The sequence below is a fragment of the Nansenia antarctica genome (assembly GCF_963989245.1).
Source record: "Nansenia antarctica genome assembly, chromosome: 5".
NCBI classification, from domain to species: domain Eukaryota; kingdom Metazoa; phylum Chordata; class Actinopteri; order Argentiniformes; family Microstomatidae; genus Nansenia; species Nansenia antarctica.
Window position 1 is genome coordinate 24668230 of NC_137690.1, and position 19689 is coordinate 24687918.

General features: G+C 45.6%; 2 protein-coding genes across 2 annotated transcripts; both read right to left on the reverse strand.

Annotated features, from left to right (window-relative positions):
* Positions 1 to 825: 825 nt before the first annotated feature.
* fkbp15b (FKBP prolyl isomerase family member 15b) lies at positions 826 to 13416 on the reverse strand (the record flags this gene model as incomplete). Its single annotated transcript, XM_080531505.1, has 28 exons — positions 826 to 1522; positions 1840 to 1957; positions 2164 to 2891; positions 3004 to 3111; positions 3251 to 3370; positions 3905 to 3997; positions 4273 to 4425; positions 4581 to 4736; positions 4832 to 4968; positions 5317 to 5488; positions 6495 to 6597; positions 6855 to 6949; positions 7127 to 7225; positions 7331 to 7440; positions 7597 to 7684; positions 8007 to 8110; positions 8298 to 8373; positions 8495 to 8614; positions 8983 to 9186; positions 9305 to 9448; positions 9569 to 9637; positions 9744 to 9893; positions 10007 to 10105; positions 10190 to 10264; positions 10739 to 10808; positions 10941 to 11019; positions 11125 to 11231; positions 13367 to 13416. 28 exons carry the CDS (start codon positions 13414 to 13416, stop codon positions 1445 to 1447), a joined length of 3705 nt encoding a protein of 1234 aa, XP_080387631.1. The 3' UTR covers positions 826 to 1444.
* Positions 13417 to 15287: 1871 nt separating this feature from the next.
* On the reverse strand, positions 15288 to 18604 carry fgf17 (fibroblast growth factor 17). Its single transcript, XM_080531213.1, has 5 exons — positions 18335 to 18604; positions 18203 to 18239; positions 17672 to 17849; positions 16975 to 17081; positions 15288 to 15732 (listed from the first exon to the last, which is right to left on the reverse strand). The coding sequence occupies exons 1-5, from the start codon at positions 18364 to 18366 to the stop codon at positions 15442 to 15444; spliced, it is 645 nt and encodes a 214-aa protein (XP_080387339.1). The 5' UTR covers positions 18367 to 18604; the 3' UTR covers positions 15288 to 15441.
* Positions 18605 to 19689: the final 1085 nt, after the last annotated feature.

The window sequence follows — 19689 nt, forward strand, 5'->3', positions numbered from 1 at the left end:
TGGGTGTTCTAGACGTGTCCTGCAAAGGAGCCACTATGGCGAGTGTTTCTTTGACTGAAGTGACTGGCGAATTCTCAAAATGGCTTCATGTGATTGGACGAACAAAATGTCAATCTTTCAGCCCTGGACTCAATGCATGGTGAGGCCAGGCCTCCCTTGCCCACCCATTTTCAGTGATTTGGCCAATCACATATTGCCATGAAAAAAATTGCATTACATTGACTTCTATGAGAAACCACTTTCTGAAACGGATAGGGATTCTGGCCTGTAGGTGCTTTACAATTGCAATATTGGGTTTTAGCCATGGAAAAATTCAGATTTATGAACAAAACGGAAATAATATTAATATAAAACATTTTTAAATATGTTTTTTGTTAAATAAATAAAAAATAAATATAATTATTGCTTTTTTAAATCTCTCTCTCTTCTCTCAAATGATTGGGGAGGCCAGGCCACCTCCACCTCTATGGAGGAGCCTCCACTGTGTGCGTTCTACCACCCAGTATCCTTACATTTTCAAAGTCACATCAGGATAAGCTAGTATAAAGCTATTTTGCAGTTTTTCTGTGTAGGATGCAGGCTAATTTACAAGACGGCCAACTAGGGGTCTTTGTGTGTAAATAGCAGCTTTCCATTGTAAAGACTATGGTCCTTTAACTCCCGAGGCGGCTCTTACAGTAGGTAAAAAAGGCACGGCTGTAGGGTGGATGTGTCGTGATTAATGACGTGCCATATCTATTATTATCAGTACCCTCCCCCTCAATCTGTCCAGTGCAATATTGGAAATAAGGAGGAAAACAAAAGGAAAAAACAAAGGGCCACAGATGCTGTCTTTTATTTTCTGGAATGAATCTTGGTTAGCAAAATGTGTAAAAGTTTGAGCACGATTTTGAAGCAGCAAGCTGTCTTATCATTAGTACATAATTATAATACAAGACAGCTGTGAAATCCTTGACAGACAACATGGATAAAGGCTAATCAAATTAATTTACATCCTGGCTACAGTATTTACAAAAGAAAAACTCTAGAGCATGATTCGAATCACTAGGCTAGGCCCAAAGGCAACAGATCACACGACTAACAGTTAAAGAGATGTATTTGCTTTGATTCCATTGGGGCATGTCGGATATATCTGGTAGATGTAATCAGACTTTATTATTTTAGTGTGGTTTCCGGGCAGCAGCAGCAGTCAGGTCAGCTCGACAGGTCTCAACACAGCACACATGTATAGAACCATAACTGCAGAGTTCAGAGCGGTCTATCAGTGGTCCTCCTCCCTCACCATTGTTCAGAGCTACCTCATCTCAGGCAGTGAGACAGTGAGTTCAGATGACCCTGCTGATAGTCTTTTTAGGACAGTGGAAAGATTGTCTCTAGGGGGGCGGGGGGGGGCAGTCCCTCTGCACATTCAGATTCATAAGACTTCCATCACTCCAGTTGTTGCTCAGCCCAACCAGTCAAGGTCATCCTCCTCATCGTCTTCGCCAAAGAGAGGGGCTGGCGGAGGTCTCCCCTTCAAGCTCTGACAACAAAACAGGGATTTGCCACAGTTATGTTCAGTTGTCCTATGCTGACCAAACACCAAACACTTAGGGAGTACCCTACTAAGACATCAATGAAATTCAGAGAAAGTTCATAGACTTTCTATTGATTGATTGATTGATTGATTGATTGATTGTGTAACCATCTTTACAGTACACAAAATACTGTTAACGAGAGTAGGCCAGACACGACAGACAAACAACAAGGCTTCACTGACAAACACAAAGGGGACTGAAAAGCAGTGTGTACAGATCTGAGAGCCCTGTGTGCAGCCGAGCTCTCGAGATCCTTCCTCACCAGCTCATCCTCCTCTTCCTCAGCGGTGGTGGGTGGTGGCGGCGGGCGTTTGGTTGGGGCTGTGCTCCGGAAAAATGGCTCCTCTCCCAATTTTTCCTCTTCTACTCCCTCAGTCAGACTGAGAGAATAGCGTGATTGGATGTTAGACGAGAGACAGAGAGAGATCATGGGAGATAGACAGACAGACAGACAGACCGGGAATAAGCAGGAATTCATGCATATTAGCGAGGGGGTAACACACGTATTACAGACGTAGATAAAGGCCGTGTTCAATGAGACCCAGGTGGCAGAGTTCACCAGGTGTCTGCACGGTACAGGACTCACCTGGTTACCTTCCCAGGACCGTCGTGCAGGGGGTTGGGTGGAGGCGGGGGCTGGGTGGGTGGACCTACTGTGGCTTTGGGGTTTGTTATCGCCGGTTCTCCTTCACCTTCTATAGTCATGCTCTCTTCCTCCTCCTCCTCCTCCTCCTCCTCCTCTGAGCACACGATGACGTCACCCTCCGGCTGAGGCGTCTGTTCGGTCTCAGAGGGGAGGTTGGGGAGGTTCTCCCTCTCGTCAGGTTTAGCCAAGTCAGCCTGCTCTATAGGCTCCGTGGGAGGCTCTGACGGTGGCTGGGTAGATGATGCTGTTGTTGTTGTTGTTGTTGTTGTTGCTGTTGTCGGGGGATGTGGCTGCTGTTCTGGCTCCGTCTGGGTGTCTCTCTCCAGCTCCACTGCTGCCCGCTCCTCTGTCTCTGGGACTGCCTCCTGGTGAAGGGCCTTCTCCTGCACGTCTCTGATGCCTGTCTCCACCTGCCCCTGGGGGTCGCTGGGCTGCTCTGGTTCTTGTTCTGGTTCTGTTCTCTGCTCCTCCTTCTCCTCCTCCTCCTCTTCCTCCTCCTCCTCTTTCCCATTCACATGCACAACCTGTGGTGGTCTCTCCTCTGTAGGTCTCACATCACTGTCCTTCACCTCTTCCTCCTCCTCCTCCTCCTCTTCCTCCTCTTCCTCCTTTTCACTCTGACGGGGTGAAGGCCTTTCGGGTCCGTTGAGCAGTTGTAGCGTCACATTCTAGAGTCAACAGTCAAAAGACGAACGTTACGTTTCCACCAAACCATTTGAGCATATCACAAAAACCGAAAGACAAAACTCTTCCATGGATTTCTTTGCGCAGACGCTGTACCTTAATGGTGCTGACGATCACCCCCAGCACAGCACTGCCGGCGTAGGTCTCATGCAGGTCAAACTCCCCCCGCAAGGAGTGGAACACTCCGTTCATCACACGCTTCACCTGCAAATACGGACAGGGACCAAGGTCACTCCCATGAACGATGGGTAAAACACAGAAAAACACTTAGCAGTGTCAGTGAACGCATGCCTGTGTCTGTGAGTCCCCCCCCCCACCACCACCACCACCACCACCACCTCACCTCTCCTGCAGTGTCTCCTCCTCCTCCTCGGTCCTGCTCAGCCAATCTCCTCTGCAGCTCCGCCACACGCCCCTCCATCTTCTGCCTCACCTCCGCTGACTGCTCCTCCAAGGCTGAATACTGAGTTTGCGAGAGAGAGAGAGAAAGAGTGACTGAGTGTGAGGACTTGAGAGAGAAAGTGAGGATGACATATAGTTAATCATCATATGGGGGTAGTGGCGGCTTAGTGGATAGTGATGGATAGTGAGTTGGATTGGTGGTCAAGGTCATGAGTTCAAACCCCACCACTAGTGTGCCCTTGAGTAAAGGCACTTAGCCCCTAAGTTACTCCAGGGAGACTGTCCCTGTCATCTCTAATTGTAAGTCGCTTTGGATAAAAGTGTCTGCTAAATGGTTGAAAATGTAAACGTAGAGGCTCTTTCTGTGTAAGCTCTCCAGGTATGCCCGAAAAAGGTCTATGAAAGACTAAAGACTAAAAACATTGATTTTTGCACAGTTTTGAGTGTGCGGATGCTGCTTCTTTTCATTCTGTGTGTAAGCTCTTCAAAACTAACCCTCCAGAACCCTCCAGAACCCTGCAGAACCCTCCAGAACCCTCCAGAACCCTGCAGAACCCTCCAGAACCCTGCAGAACCCTCCAGAACCCTGCAGTACCTTTTCTTGTAGGGCCAGCAGCTCTTCGCCCTGGCCCTGCTGCTGCAGCGAGCGCTGCTCCTCCGTGTCCCTCGCCTGCTTCAGGGCTGAGAACTGGTAGGATGACAGAGTTGAGCCAAGTTAGGGTCCCGCACCACTCGTATAAGGACCCATACATATTAGCCGACTACACAAATGACTCTTTTCACTGACTTGTGCTTATGTTGGTCCGTTGTTACCAAGAAATACACTTTTCTAGAATTCCTAAAATCCCCCTTTTAACCAATACTAACACGATATGCAATCGAGAAAACCGTGTGAACTCTGGAGTCCAAAAGGACAAGAGAGAGAGAGAGATATTTGTGTACAATATGGGCTAGGCTGTTGACCTTTTCCTGTAGCTGGGCCAGCCTCTGCTCCAGCGTGTCCCTGTGCTCTGCCAGCTCGGCCATCTCACGGCCTTGCTGCTCCTTCGCTGACGCCAGCGCTTGCTCACACTTCCCCTTCCACTCCTCTTCCAGTTCCGCTTGCAGCTGGGCCATCTGGAGCACACACACACGCACACACACATTTCTTCATAAACAGAAACGGATTCCACAAGGATATTTTGCTGAGTAAATATGAGTGTCAGACCACTCGCAGCGCAAACACACAGACAAACGCACACACACAGACACAGACACACACACACACACACCTGTTCTGACGCCGCCTGGCCGGTGCTGGTCCTGGCTTTGCGTAGCTGCGTCCTCAGGTTGTCCATTTCCTGTTGACTGCTCCGGCGCAGGTCCTCCATCTCCTCGTCACACCTCTGCCTCTCCTCCTGCCATTTCCTCTTCCTGTCTGACAGCGTCTGAGGGGAGCAGGAAGGAGATACTCTCACAGCTGGGCTCCGACATCAACACAAGGAGACTGTCACACACAGATGCCGTGCGTGTCGTTACTTACGCGTTCCAGACTCTCTTTGTCTGTCTTCATGTCCTGCAGCTCCTCCTCTATGGTGTTCACTCTGAGCTCCATCTCCTTGCGCTTCTGCTTCTCTGTGCGGTACTGGGCCTGGGCCCTCTCTGCTGTCTCCTTCAGCTCTGCACACACACACACACACAACACACACACGCACACACACACACACACACACACACACACACACACACATTACACACACGCATACATCTCTCTCTCTCTCTCACACACACACACACACACACACACACAGACACATCTCTCTCTCTCACACACACACACACACATATATATATATATACACACACACACACACACACACACACACACACAAACACACACACACACAAACACACCCACCTCACACACACACACATCTCACAAATCTGTCTTAAAGTGTTCTTTTCAGTAAGGTGTCACATCGTGTCACATATCATCACGTAGGCCTGTCTGTCAGGAGCGGTGCTGACCTTCCAGCTGGGTCTCTAAGGTGGAGATGCGTGTGCCGTGCGCCTCGCCGTCCTGCAGGGCCGAGGTGAGCTGGACCTGCAGCTCCGACGCCCTCTGCTGGTGAGAGGTGGCCTCCAGCTGCAGCTGGGAGATGCGCGCCGTGGACGTGGCCAACTCCTCTGTCAGACGCACCTGGAGGTGGGAGAGAGAGAGAGAGGAAGAGATAGAGAAAGAGAGAGGAAGAGAGAGAGAGGAAGAGAGAGAGAAAGAGAGAGAGAGAGGAAGAGAGAGAGGAAGGAAGAGAGAGAGAGAGAGTGAGAGAGAGAGAGAGAGAGAGTGGAAGAGAGAGAGGGAAAGAGAGAGGAAGGAAGAGAGAGTCACAACACAAGTCTATCCACCAACCCAGAGACACACAATGAAGCACAATGGTGAACAGGCTGGGCATGATGGAGTGAGTGAGCAGAGGGGGTTACGTGGTGGAGTCATTAAAACAGCATGACCCTGCGGAATAGAAAATGAAAGATGATCGGTGAATGATGAGGACTTGAGGAGGTGGGCGAAAAGAAAGAAAGAAAGAGGGAGGGAGGGAGGGAGGATGGGTGAGAGGGATGAGGTAAGACAGGGAGAGAGCAAACAGGCTCACCTGGCCCGAGCCCATGTCCTGAGGCAGAGCATGCTGGAAAGAGAGAGCAGTCACTACTGAAGGTCCTCAGACAGACAGACAGCCGGACGGACAGACGGACAACAGTAGGACAGAACCACCAGGGGGCAGCAGCGGGCGGCACAGAGCGGAGGAGTTATTCCGAAGGGGGGGGGGGGGATGTTGAAACAGTCCCGGACGTAAGGAAAGGTTTACCGTTGACGTAAACAACACTGGTATTGCCCTTTCGAGTTGTTTAGACCATAAAGCCCTTTTCAGCCAGATGAGGGCCGTCCCTAGTCCATGTGAACTGAATAATCTCACCCCACTGACCCCTGATGATGAGAGTGCAAGGGGGGGGGGGGCGCCTTTAGTCCACAGACGCGGTGGGCACTGAAAGGCTATATATATCGTTCTGTCTTTGTGAGACATCACAAGATTTCCATCACTTCTTTCAATCGTGCAGGGGGGGGGGGGCGTTCCCTCAGGCAGCGATGTAAGGACAAAGGGGATGTGTTGCTGTGGGATGTTTGTGTTCATGGACGGCCTGGCTGGTACCTTATCCTGCTCAGCCTGCAGCACGCGCGCCTGGTTGTGCTCGCTGGTAGACTTGAGGGAGTCGTTCCTCTGTTCCATCAGCAGGTTGCTCTGCTCCATGTACCTGGGCAACAGCAACACCAAGGGACCGTTAAGCCTGACTTGAACAACGTCAATGCTGTTCTACTGTACATTACTGCCTGTACTGTACTGTCTGGCTTTAAGCACTACAGGCCCGACCCAAACCATACACTGCCGGCTCAGATTTGTTTCCTTTCACCATTTGTCATCTCCAGCGACTACGGTTGATGAACTTCAAACTAGCTGAGCTCAACTTGGTTTGGGCCCTGTGTAGTGGGAAATCTGGTTTTTGTGTCTCACCTCTGGTTCTGGTTGATGAGCTCTCCGATCTTACGGTTCTGCTCCTCGATACGCGAGCTCTTGTCGTACACTTCCTTCTTCAAGCATTCGTTCTCCTTTAACGAGAGTGGGAAATCGGAATCGGAATTAGAATTACAAAAAAAACGTTATTCGCGGAGCAAACCAGGAAGCCAGGAATTTGCTGATGTTTTAATTGTTACACGTTCAAAACATATACATCACAAAAACGATACCACACATAAACAACATACACACAGTATCGTATCCTGTACCTGGATGATTCTTTGGATGTTGTGCATGATCATGGAGGTTTCCATAGACATACTGGGCATTCCCATGGAGAGGCTGCCTTGCTTCTGAAGGTCATCCACCTGTCGGAACACGGGCATCAATGAGAAGTGTGAAACGGACGGCGCTCTCGAAGTGAAAATGTCAGATTAAAGAAGAGAGGAAATACCCTTGATATCATTGCTGACCTTTGAAGCCAACTGGTCGACCTTATCCGCCACTTTGCCCACAGACAAGCGGATCTCCGTGTTGTGCTGCCGCGCCTCGGTCATCAAGAAGGACGTGACTTCGCCGGTGCCTTGGGATGAACGATGCAATTTGAAAAAAAGTGTCGGTTATATAATAATCGGAGGCCGGGGCTCATCGTAAACGCATGGAATTACAATGAGCCCCGTCCTCTGATTTCTACCTCCAACAGCCTCCACTTTTTGGAATAACGGCTTCACCGTCTTACCCATGTATGGCATTGTCTGTGCTGGGTACATCTGGCCCACTGGCTGCAGTTGGTTGGGAGCCACAGTGGACTGTGTGTAGGAGTAAGGCTATGACAACAACATAATGGCATGATTGAACAGGGTTGGAGGAAGCAGGAAGACAGAGGCTCATTATTGAACAGGGTAGAGGCTAGGAAGTCTAAATGGCTTCAATACACTTCCGTCACAAGCAAAACATTGTTCCAATCTTTTTTGTGTGTAAATCAAATCAAGTCCAACTTTATTCAGAGAGCAAACTGCATACGCGGACGCGACACAATGCCCTTTTTACAGGAATGTGAAGAAAAAAACACTCAAAGACCACGAGACGCAGCACGAGAGCAGGACAGTCGGAGTCGAGTGTGAGGAGGACATACGGGTTTGTTCTCACCTGAAAGGCATGGGCGGAGCCTGGCATCACGGCCTGCGGGGCAGCGGTTGCCATGGTGACCGGGAGTAAGGCAGAATGCAGAGCTGCATGAGGATGAGAAAGCGCTGTGGGGTGGAGAAAAAACTAAACAAAAGAAACATTCTCTCCGCTTCTCTCTCGGTCATCCTAGTCATGCTAAACCCAACCAGAAGAGAAAGCTCTACAGCAGATCTCTAAAAATTACAGACAATGGGTGTTAAAAAAAGGAAACAAACATACAAATCTCTGCTGTTCTGTAGCGTGAGAGCTCACCTTGCGGTGGGGCTTGAGAGATCTGCACAGGGGAGGGAGCAGCAGGGCGCTCCTTCACTCTGGACAGGCTGGGGTCCTGGGGGTTAAGACACGACTCATCATCCAGCACAATCACCTCAGTTCATAGGTTCAATGAGCCAATACATCTGGTATACACAGCCAGGTGGCTTCTTAAAAAGCACCCCGTTCCATCTCACCTCCATCTCAGAGTCGCTGGAGTCCGGCTGGGAGGAGGCTGGCCCCGCCATGAAGGGCAACATGGGCTGACCCATCTTGGCCATCCGAGAGATCAGCTTGGCTTTAGTGGCGTCTGGATTCTGGAGCCATGGGGGGGGGGGGGAGATTGAGCGGGGTTTAGACCGTACAGAACCAAAATCAGACACAACGGCCTGGGCGAGAACATACACGGTAAATGGACGTCACTTACATAGCGCCTTATTCCAAAGGCGCCTCTCATTCACCCATTCACACACACATTCGGCAGCAAGCTGCCATGCAAGGCGCCGGCCCGCTCGTTGGGAGCAATTAGGGGTTCAGTGTCTTGTCCAAGGACACCGACACGTGGCCAGCCGGGGATCGAACCGCCGACCTTGCGATCATTAGACACCGACTCCACCCCCTGAGCCACAGCCGCCCCTAATTTACCATTCCATTTGCAAGAACATGACAATATCAAAGGACTCACTGTCAGCTGTTCACTGAGAGAATTGGACTTCGCACGCAGAGGCGGTTCCCCTGGTTTGCCTGGGCCCGGGCTTGGTCCTGAGGCAGGGGGCTGTGCTGGGTGTTCTGGGCCCAGGCTCTCCACACTGGGGTCGGGAGAGGGGGCAGCCGACTCCCTGGACCCCGCACTGGCACGATCCGACCCGCTGTCCTTGGACAACTTCACCTGGAGTTCACAAGCAGAGAGGGGGGGGGCGTGAGAGGTCGTCTTAGCCCACATCCTGATCCTTCATTTCGTGTTGTCACGGGGGGCACGGGTACTGGAGAGAGACGAGAGGACATACCCGCCGAAGCTCTGCCTCAAAGACCAGTGTGCTGTCTGCTGGGACGCGGCTAGGCGACCCCTGGGAACCGTAGGCCAGGCTGGGGGGAATCACCATCATACGCCTGGCTGCCTTCCTCATACCCAGCATGCCCTCCTCCCAGCCCTACCACACAGACAAGGAGAGATGGAGCTGGGAGTATGAGATACACCCCCCCCCAAGTATGGGAATGGAATGCTCCTCTATTCGACTTAAGCGTGTTAGTGGACAGGGACGATCACTCACCTTAATCACCTTTCCGGCTCCCAGTTTTAGTCGCAGCAGCTTGTCTCTGTTCACATTTGAATCAAAGATCTGAAACAACAAGTTAGGAATTGTAAGAACAGGATTAAACCCGTCAACACCAGAGTAACAGAGGGACCAAGACAATGACGGCACGACGCCCACGGTGGTGTATTACCTGTCCGAAGGTGTGGTTCTGCAGAAGCCAGCCTGTGTATGCCACCTCCAGGGAGTCTCCGTTTTCCACCCCCTGTCCCTCTCCCAGAGTCAGGTCCTGCACCACCACCACATCTAACGAGGGGGCGCTGTTCACTTTCGCCAAGCACACCTATGTCGCAGAAAAACGCGTCCACGTCACCTCTTTCCTTCTCGTATCTACTCTGAAGGTTGACGACATTTAAAACACCCGCTCGGCTTTGAGCCTGCTCTGCCGCCCCTCACCTCTTTACAAAAGTCCACAGCGCCTTTCTCTGTGTCAAACATCAGGGACCAGTTCTGCCGCTGGTCGTCATAGAAAGTGCAGTAGTTGTTGGGCTGAACCTGCAGGGTGACAATGTGAAGGGTTGAATTCTCTTGGCTGGAGCTCACCTTCACCTTGCTCCTTCTGGCGCCAAAACCACTCACCGTAAAGACGAAGCCAACGTGAATCTTGGCCGTAGTCACTTGTTTCTGCTGACTGGCATAGAGCAAGAGCTTGTACTACAAGAGAGCATACAGAGAGGGGGCTTATAAATCACGACTAACAAACTGGCAACATGACAAGTCTGCAAGTGACCAAAAATGATATCCCATAGAAAACACAGGGGCGCTTAGGTGGCGTAGTGGGTTAAGCGTCGACCATGTAACCGCAGGGTTCCCGGTTCAGTTCCGGGCGCGGACATGTCCTGCTTGTCATCCCTTTTCTCTCTCACCCATCCTTCCTGTCATAATCTATACTGTCTCTATCAATACAAAGAAAATACAAGTGGGACTGTCCCACTCTCTCAAAAACACGAAACATTAAAATGACAATATTATATGGGTATATTAGATATTAGATAATATTTCTTATAATAAATGTACAGTTATGGTAAGGTAGCGCAAATTGTTATTCACTGTAATCCTAAATGAATTAGCTAAACTTAAAATCGCCAGCAAATGGTATAATTGATCCTAAGACAACACTGCTCCCACCTCTTTGGTAGTGTGGTTACCCAGGACCGCAGCTCCCAGCTTTCCTTGCTTTGCATACTGTCCATTGATACTAAGCAGAGACATGCACCGTCAGTAAGAGCGCAAGTGAGCAAATCAAAAACAATAATAATAGGCCTGATAATGTTACTGAATCACATGGCAGTTTCAGGTCATTTAGTCTATAGGGTGTAAAGATACTCACTATCTGAAAGCCTGGGCCGGTGTGGCCAGTAATACAGCAGGAGCTCCAAGAGGGGCAGCACCTTTCTGGGCAGGTGCGCCTAAACATGGAAAAACAAGCATGCTCCAATGTAAACACTCATTATATAACCATAATGACACCATTTCTCTGAGGGATTTCTTCTGATCTAGGCTAATTGTCTTACTTGGATTTGAAATCTTCCTGGGTTGTTTTGGAGCTGTATACTGGAAGGACTCGTTGCCCTGTTTACTTGCTGCTTGGTCTAGTCCGAAGAGGGAGGCCAACTTTGCCCTGAAATAATAATAAAACAGGTGGCAGGTGATACCTCTGGAAGCCCATCAATTATAATAAATGATCAATTATAATAAATGTGTATTACTGCCTCTGTAAAGAGGAACACCTACATTAGTGGTGGGGAAAACACTGATACGGTTGAGTTTGCAATATTCTTTTTCGCAATTCTGTATCAATGTCTCCTCATTTGGAAGCTCATTTCAACAGAGGTCTATTAGCTACATAGGATAGAGAATTACATTCAGGGATCCTTTTGGCACAGTCACACACTATACATCCAGACCATGCCTACACAATAGAGAAAAGCTGCTCATATGACCCCTTTCATCTCAAGAGATTTCAAAATGAAGCAACTGCCTGCAAGAGGTCAGCATTCCATAGTTTAACACAGCCATTCAGCTACTCTATTTTGACTATGTTCAAAAGACAAGTCACCTACCAAATCCAACAACTCCTTGAAGATGGAAAAAACACACTATCACTTTGAATAGGCTACGGTTATCACACGATCCCTGCAGACACACAACTAGAAAGGCAGTCCTAGTCATCAAGATCAATAAACCTCTTGTCTCTCAAACGGGGCCATACTGACCCTTGAATCTCCCTCCACAGGTAGTCATTGTCCTTCAGCGCAGACATGGCAAACACCTCACACCTCGGCCAGGGTCTCTGGAGCTGAGGAGATGCCCGTTTACCCTCGCAAGATGGCCATCCAGCACACTGCGCTTCGTCCCCGAGTTATTCCCTCATCTCATTTCTTCAATGTATTGCCCTCCAAAGCAGTAACACCTCCATGGCAGATCTGACACGGTATCACCGGGGGAACGACGGAGCTCCAGCTCAAACTTCAGTCTGGGAGTGAACTGAGCTGAGGGTGCAGCCCTCACCCTGCTCCCCTAACCAGCAGCATGTGAGAGGAATTAGCTAGGAGGCACCACACACCCCTCCCCCTTCCCCTTCCCACACCGCTCCTGCCGCAGATGTGCTTTATTCCTCCAAAACATATCAAGGGCATTATTATCATGCTGGGCAGGACATGCTTTCTCCTTCATTATACATATCATTGGCCCAATCACACAATAATAGTGTGCGTTTTCACCTCCCTTAAAGGGACAGTTCATTGACAGAATCTGGTACTATCACACACTGTATAATGTGACATCAGACACAACACATCAGTGTCTTTGGACAGGGCAACACCCTAGTCACCAGGTTCACCAGAAATATATGACATAGTATGAAGAAACAAAACGTCATGCTGTTGTCAGACACACAGAACTGATATTCCCTATTGGCTGAAAGAGGATGTGGAGGGTTCATCATGGGTGACTTTTTTACCATTGTTTTGAATTCCTCATTGTTATATTTAAATGACAGACAAGACCACTGATGTCTGAGGGATAACGTCACTATTTTGATCCATAACATAAACTGCCCTTTACAGTAAACCACCAACATGAGGGTTGCAAACATACCCAGGGACAAACAGTGTAACAATACACACTCTCACAGTTCAGTGACAGTCTCAATCATCCCACACAATGAAATAGGCCTAGGCCTGAGCTTTTTCTCAGCGATTAAAATATCATTTCTACAAAAAGAATGATGCAACTATAAAGATTACCGTAGATTAGCTCAGACCTAAAGGGGGGGAGATTACTTTAGGTCACACCTACACATTAAATAAATGCACCCATAAACCAACAGCTGTATTCATTTGGGTGATAGTCTCTATATGAACTCTCTGGGGCCCCAGGGACTTGTTTTTTTTATACCCTACCACATGATTCACACCACTCATGCTGCCTGCATGCCAGCCAACTACTGTCAGAGGGCACAGGGGACGAACCTCAAGGCTTGGACTGATCTGAAAGTGCAAGGGAGGGCACCCTGCACCCTGCTTTCTGATGTCAACACTACAGCACCTCATTTGGCAACTGACCACTTCCTTAGGAAACTGCAGTTTATTAAAATGCTCATCACTGCACCCATGTTTAAAAAATAAAATAAAAAATAACAGTCCATTCAAAAATGCTTAGGATGGCCTCGTCTTCCACATGATTAACCAGAGCACAGACATGAAGCTGTCTAGACGCTAACTGTAGCCAGCTAGCTGGAGAAAGCAAACTCACCCTCCAGTGGGAGACAGGAAGTCCCCGTCCTCATCATCAGCGGCAAACATATTGTTTGCAATTTTATTCTCTGTTGTTCAGCAATTAGCTAGCTGATGACACAGCTCACTAAAAGTACGTGCCTTGACTTAATAATGTGATTTTCTTGAAGAAATAACTGTGCACACCGACATATCTTCCTGTTTCTGTTGAATCAGCTGACCTATCATCTGACGGTGTGCAGCAGTTTCCGTTTGACAGAGGGGCCACCGTAGTTGTAGTATACAGTGACTACCACTAGAGGGAACTGTAGTCCACTTTATAAGTCAGGTTAAACAGTAGGCCCCGATGTTATGATATTTCCATATGGCCACCACTGAAATGCTTCAAGAATATTAGTCCAGTCCAGTGGCATTAAAGTGGTCATTTGGAATGTGTTTTGTGGCCTCTATATTAAAAAAAATAATAATAATAATAATAAAATATAGTATACATATATTACATTTCCTTTTGTTTGCTAAATTAATTAAAATAATTAATTGCACAAAGAATGCTTTTCCCGTTAAATTCAGCTGTGAATAAATTGACAGTGATAAAAAAATTACTGAATATCACATTATGCCTACAATTACATTCATTCAGTCATTCATTCATTCATTCATTCATTCATTCATTCATTCATTCATTCATATATGAGCTTACACAGTACAGCCTACCCAACTGATGAAAGAGGACAGTTTTAGGCTTTATCTGCTCCTTTTAATTATAGCCTGTATTTTATTTTTAGTATAGGCCATGGAGAGGAATCGTGTGCTAATGCTGTTTGAGTAAGAGTTGTTTAATATACTTTGGTATGTATTTGAACAATCACCTGTACCCATTTTGCCAGAAATAGTGGCAAGCAGGGTAGACCTATACATGTGAAGTGTTTAATCAGCACATCACCACAGATTGATGCTCTCTTGAATTTTTTGGACAATAGGCTAATTGAAACAAGAGACAAAAATTGAGACGGATCTCTTATGGCCACAGAGATTATGGCTTTCATCAGGCTACAGTGACACATTTTCCTAAAAAAGAATCTGTCATCAAGTTGAAAATAGGTCTCATTTATATAACATAAACATGACTCATGTCTTCCTATTAATGATAATTCATTCTAATGCCCATGGGGCGTTGTTGTCAAGTTCATTACAAGTGATAATCTGATCGTATTACTGGCCTTTTTCCTTGATGAAGGGTTTAAAGGGCCAGTATCAATTTGATGTGTAAAAACACTATCACATGAACCCATGTGATTCATCATTTAAATCATTTTATGTTGTTTGTGCCATTAACCTTTGCTTTTGCATGACAAGTGGTACAGTATATCCCACATAGAAAATGTTTTGTGGAATGATTTTGATTGATGTTGATGGGTGCATAATTCAGATTTGTACGGAATAAAATAGTAAATGAATGATTAGAATATGAGTGTCTCCGTTTGATAGTAATGCAGTGATTGTTCTTTTTTTCTTTCTTTTTTTACCAGAAGTACATCAATGCATAACTTTGACATGAGCTTGAGCAATGAATCTTGCATAACCATTTGTAATTTGACATTTGGCTATTTGTCAAATTTGATTTTCAAACAGAAATAACAAAAAAATAAAATGTATGTAGACCCTCTGGTTGTACTCATTGACCTAACATATTACTTCCTCTACATTTCTGAGGAGGGTCTCCTAACTTAGAAATCTATTTTAGCACTAGTACCAAGAAGGCAGTCATTGGAGACATGATCTAAAGGTAAAACGATGCATTTGTCACGCTTATGTTTTTTGCCAACCAAGCTGAACATGTTTATTAATGTAGCTTTACCCTCCTTGTCACTGCATCCCCTTCAAAAGCAACAATAAACATATACACACAATCATATTAAATATATACATCCATCTCATTTACTCTCTTAACATATTTACATGTGATCATTTTACAGCAATATTACTTTAAACCTTTTGGCATTTTAAGTATCTTTACGTATTAAAAATATACAAAAATAAAATGGCATCTTTTTCTTATTATTTGTCATGAATATAAGTCCACATTGTTCTGTACTAGGGAGTAGTCTGTGATTTCCTGTTCCGCTTTGCTCGACGAGTGGGAGGGAAACTGATGAACTCAAACTGTTTGATTCTGTCCATGTTGGGGAAAGGGAGCGGGCCCTTGTGTAGCCTCTTGATGAAATGGACCTCTCTCTGGTTCTCCCTTGTCTTGGAGGCTTTAATGGGCCTCCCTTTCCTGGTGAAAGCCACATACCAGCCCTCATACTTGGCATTCTGGAAGGCAGTGTAATTGTTCTCCAGAACAATCTCTGTGAAGATACAATCCCTGCTTCTCCCATTGGGCTGTTGATAGGATGAGAGAGAGAGAGAGAGAGAGAGAGAGAGAGAGAGAGAGAGAGAGAGAGAGAGAGAGAGAGAGAGAGAGAGAGAGGGAAATACTTAATGAGTCAGAGTACCACTCCTAGAAGGCGCATTAATGACATCAATATCAATAGCATCAGATTAGTTACATTACTCTGCACTATCTATTCATTTACAAGCTTCCAGCAATTCAAAATGGATTTGTTCAATGTTTTCATGAAATGTCTAAATAGTGATGATAAGAACATTAATAGATGCCACTTTCTGAACCTGACTGCGGTTTCACAGTTTTTTCTCTATTATAATAACAAAAGGGCTGTCAAATAGGTCAGAGGCCAGCAGGTAAGTACAATTACCGAACCCTAGTCAGACTTTCACATCAATTATACATTTCACATCAATCATACATATATTTTGCTTGATTTGCATAAACAAGATGAATGCATTGAACATTGAACAGAGAATATATTACCCGTTTGAAATATTGAATATGACATTTGAACCATACCATAATAACATACCACAATCTGTGAGTTATGAAAGAATATCATCAAAGTATTCCTCAATAGCTTCAGGTTTCCGTGAGACAGGAACCCCTTAAAAGCTACACCCTTTATCTGTATTTATGTATTCACTATCAACAGATGAAACCAGAGCCGTATCTCTCAACACCACCAAAAGATGATGAGAGATGGGTCCATTACTTTTCATGGCATGCAGACAACACTGGATACATCACTTTTCCATTTCCAGACAGGAAGTGGAGGGTTGACTTCTGACCAACCCACTATAAGGGTGTGAAGATAATTTCCAGCATCCCTTACAACTGCCTGCTACCCTTGGAAACACAACATGAGTTTTCTTCCTTACACTATCCAGAACAGGCTAAAAAGCGGAAACAAACAACAACTCCCATGGAACTACTGTTTCTTAAGGAACAATTGACACGGTACTGTAGGTACCTTGTACTTAAGTACCAAAAATAATGTACACTTTTTACTGTGTAATGTTTTAATAAAATACTTTACATGACTGAGATATTAGCTGGAATAGTGTTGTAGAATAAAGTGCAACAACACTGTGTTATAGATCAGTCTATAGTCTGTTCATCTTTATTTAATTCCCAACAAAAACTGTGAAAGACTTAAAATAATTATGCATAGATGAACTGGGCAAATTGGAATCAATCCAACTTTAGCCATAATAGTGAGTTTGATATCATACCTTTCCAACTAGCTTTCCCTTTCTGTTCATGCAGAGGTAGCGACCACTCTCTGCACCTTTTATCCGCACTCGACTGCCAAAGGTGTCCGTCTCTACAAAGAGTCGGGCTGAAAAATACACACACACACACACACACACACACACACACACACACACACACACACACACACACAAAACACAACATGGTGGAATTAATCCTCTCTCCAAATACATAGATTATGGATGCTCCATATACAGTATCCCCAGGTGTAATGTGTTTATCTAAAAGATATCAACAACAGTGTGAGGGTTTCATCTTATGAGACAGGCCTTATCAGTCTTAGAAATTAGATTTTAACAAGCCATTGCTTTGATTAGTGTTATCATTATCATTAATAGAAAATAGCAATGGCAGTGGAATACACGTTCCCAATTGAGTTTCTCTCACCAGTCAATTAAGTTACCCCCTCTGGTTAATAGGGTTTACAACATGAATGTGTATTGGACTAAGGACAAAGACCTCGACTGATTTGCCAGACGAGGGTTTAGATAGGCCTACAGTAGGCTTGACTAAATTAACATCTAGGCCTACAGCCCCACGCCAAAGGTAGGGCTATGGAGATCATAGGGCTGAGACTTCCCCATAGAGATCACTGCAGTCCTCATGAAAGAGTGTCAGACTTCTGACAAGACGAAACTGGTCGTGTAAACAACTTACCGTAATTATTGCCGTCTTCAGCATTAGCGGTGACCCTCTTGCCCTGAATCTGGACGTGCTTCCCACTGGTGCGGCTGTATAGCTGGTAAACTCGGACTTGTCGCCGGCTAAGCTGGTCCGTCACTGCGCCCTGCTCCCTCACATACTGGTTAAAATTAGGAGACGGGTGATTCTCCCCCTTTTTATGTAAAGGGAAAAATAAAATCACATACATTTTCCTCTAACCTCTAATTAAAGTGTTCACTAATAACCTATAAATAAGCCAACAACCGCAAGACTCCCTCATTCAAACCCACATCCAAATAATCTACGCTGTTGCGCAACATTACTATTATTTGGTTACATTATCTTTTATTAACTAACTAGGCTATGACATTTTTTTTAAATGGAACTGAAAAAAACAACACTTTCTAGTAAATGAAGACATTTCCAAATATGTGACATTAATCAGCTGCCCTAACTGTTCAGTGTTCACTAATGATGGACTAACTGCAAGACTCTACCTGTACGGTAGGTTTATAGAGGGTTTACCTGAGCGTGGCACCACATCACGAAGAAATGAAAAGATCTGCGAAATGACAATAAATACATAATTAACATAAACAGTCAACCGTTTTTCTACTGGAATGTTTGTTTGAAATGAAGTATAGCATTTTTTCTTACATGTAAATGCAACGCTGATTTATTCCATACATTCTCCTGTTATTTCATCCAATCGCAAAGTTATTTCTTCAGATAATCAGTGATATTCCAAAAGGATGCAAAAAGAAAAAAAGGTAATCCAACAGAGTCCCAGCCGTTGGATATGCACCTCCACTTGACCTGTCCACGCGCGTCCCTTGTCAATGTATCAGTCTTTATTCCATTAACTTTCAGATGTGAAAACACCCTCTTTATAAGTTCTCAGGGAAGACACATCACAGTATGCATATTAGAAGAAAAAATTATAATATTCCAATTACAGCAAGTGTGTTGAAGTGTATAGGTCTTCCTGAAAATATCCAAATAGTATATTACCAAGATAGTCAGCAAGCTCCATCATAATTTTTCTTGAAATGATTGAGTCAAGTTGAATAAGTCCAAACTGCGAGTGCCATGTAGTAATCTGAGAATCTAATTCTCTCCAATAATGCAATGTCGCCACGATGTAGTCTCGGATAGATCCAGGTTTAAAAAGCCCTCTTGCTCTGAGCGCGTCTTGGCCTCTTGCTCGGCAGTGGTTAAATGTTGAAAGGCAAGGTCCCTCCCATGCGCGGGGAGTCGGAGGGTTTGTATTTGTGGGTGGGCAGGGCACAGTGGCCTATAAAGAACAAAAATTGGGGGCAAAAAAGTTGTGTAGCCTTCCCATAGGCCTACATATAAAAATGGCAAACTACCTCGCGCGTATTACGCATGGTAAAAGCTTAGAAGAATATAGTTTCCTTTAATTAATCCTACTCTGTGTTATTCATATCTCTCTCTCTCTCTCTCTCTCTCTCTCTCTCTCTCTCTGTCTACTCACTCACTCACCTACGATTATAATGCATTCAGATCATAATTAAGTACTGTATTTACAAGAGAGTAGCCTAATGGTACATGAAGGGTGTGGCAATGAGGTGTTAAATACTCCATTGCTTGCTCCTTTCAGCGGTTTATGGCTCACACATTCAGCTAATGTGGTAGCCTGAAACAAATCATTTGAACAAAAGGCTTTTTCATCATGATGCAGTTGTACTATTATGTGCAATCCACATCCCACTCTCTCACCAGCCTTTGCCAGCAACAGGACGCTTCTTTCCCGCTGTCGTTTGATGCAGTGTCATCTTTAATTGCCTCAAAAACAACGTTATCGTTTTAAAATGAGAGTTGAATAAGTTGATGTTAAATTGTTTAAATCTTGAAATAATTTTGGAGTTATTATGGAGGTATGGATATCTCAAAACACAGTGATATCTCAGACAGTATAAACAATTGCACTTATGCTATGAACATAATATGCACCATTGTGCTAAACATTGAAACGTGTTATAAATTGCTTT

Coding starts and splice junctions, on each gene's coding strand:
- fgf17 (XM_080531213.1), bottom strand. CDS start 18,366: ATGTATGGAATAAATCAGCGTTGCATTTACAT. Junction 17,850..18,202: donor TGATGTGGTGCCACGCTCAG/GTAAACCCTCTA, acceptor TTACATAAAAAG/GGGGAGAATCACCCGTCTCC. Junction 17,082..17,671: donor TGAAGACGGCAATAATTACG/GTAAGTTGTTTA, acceptor TGTATTTTTCAG/CCCGACTCTTTGTAGAGACG.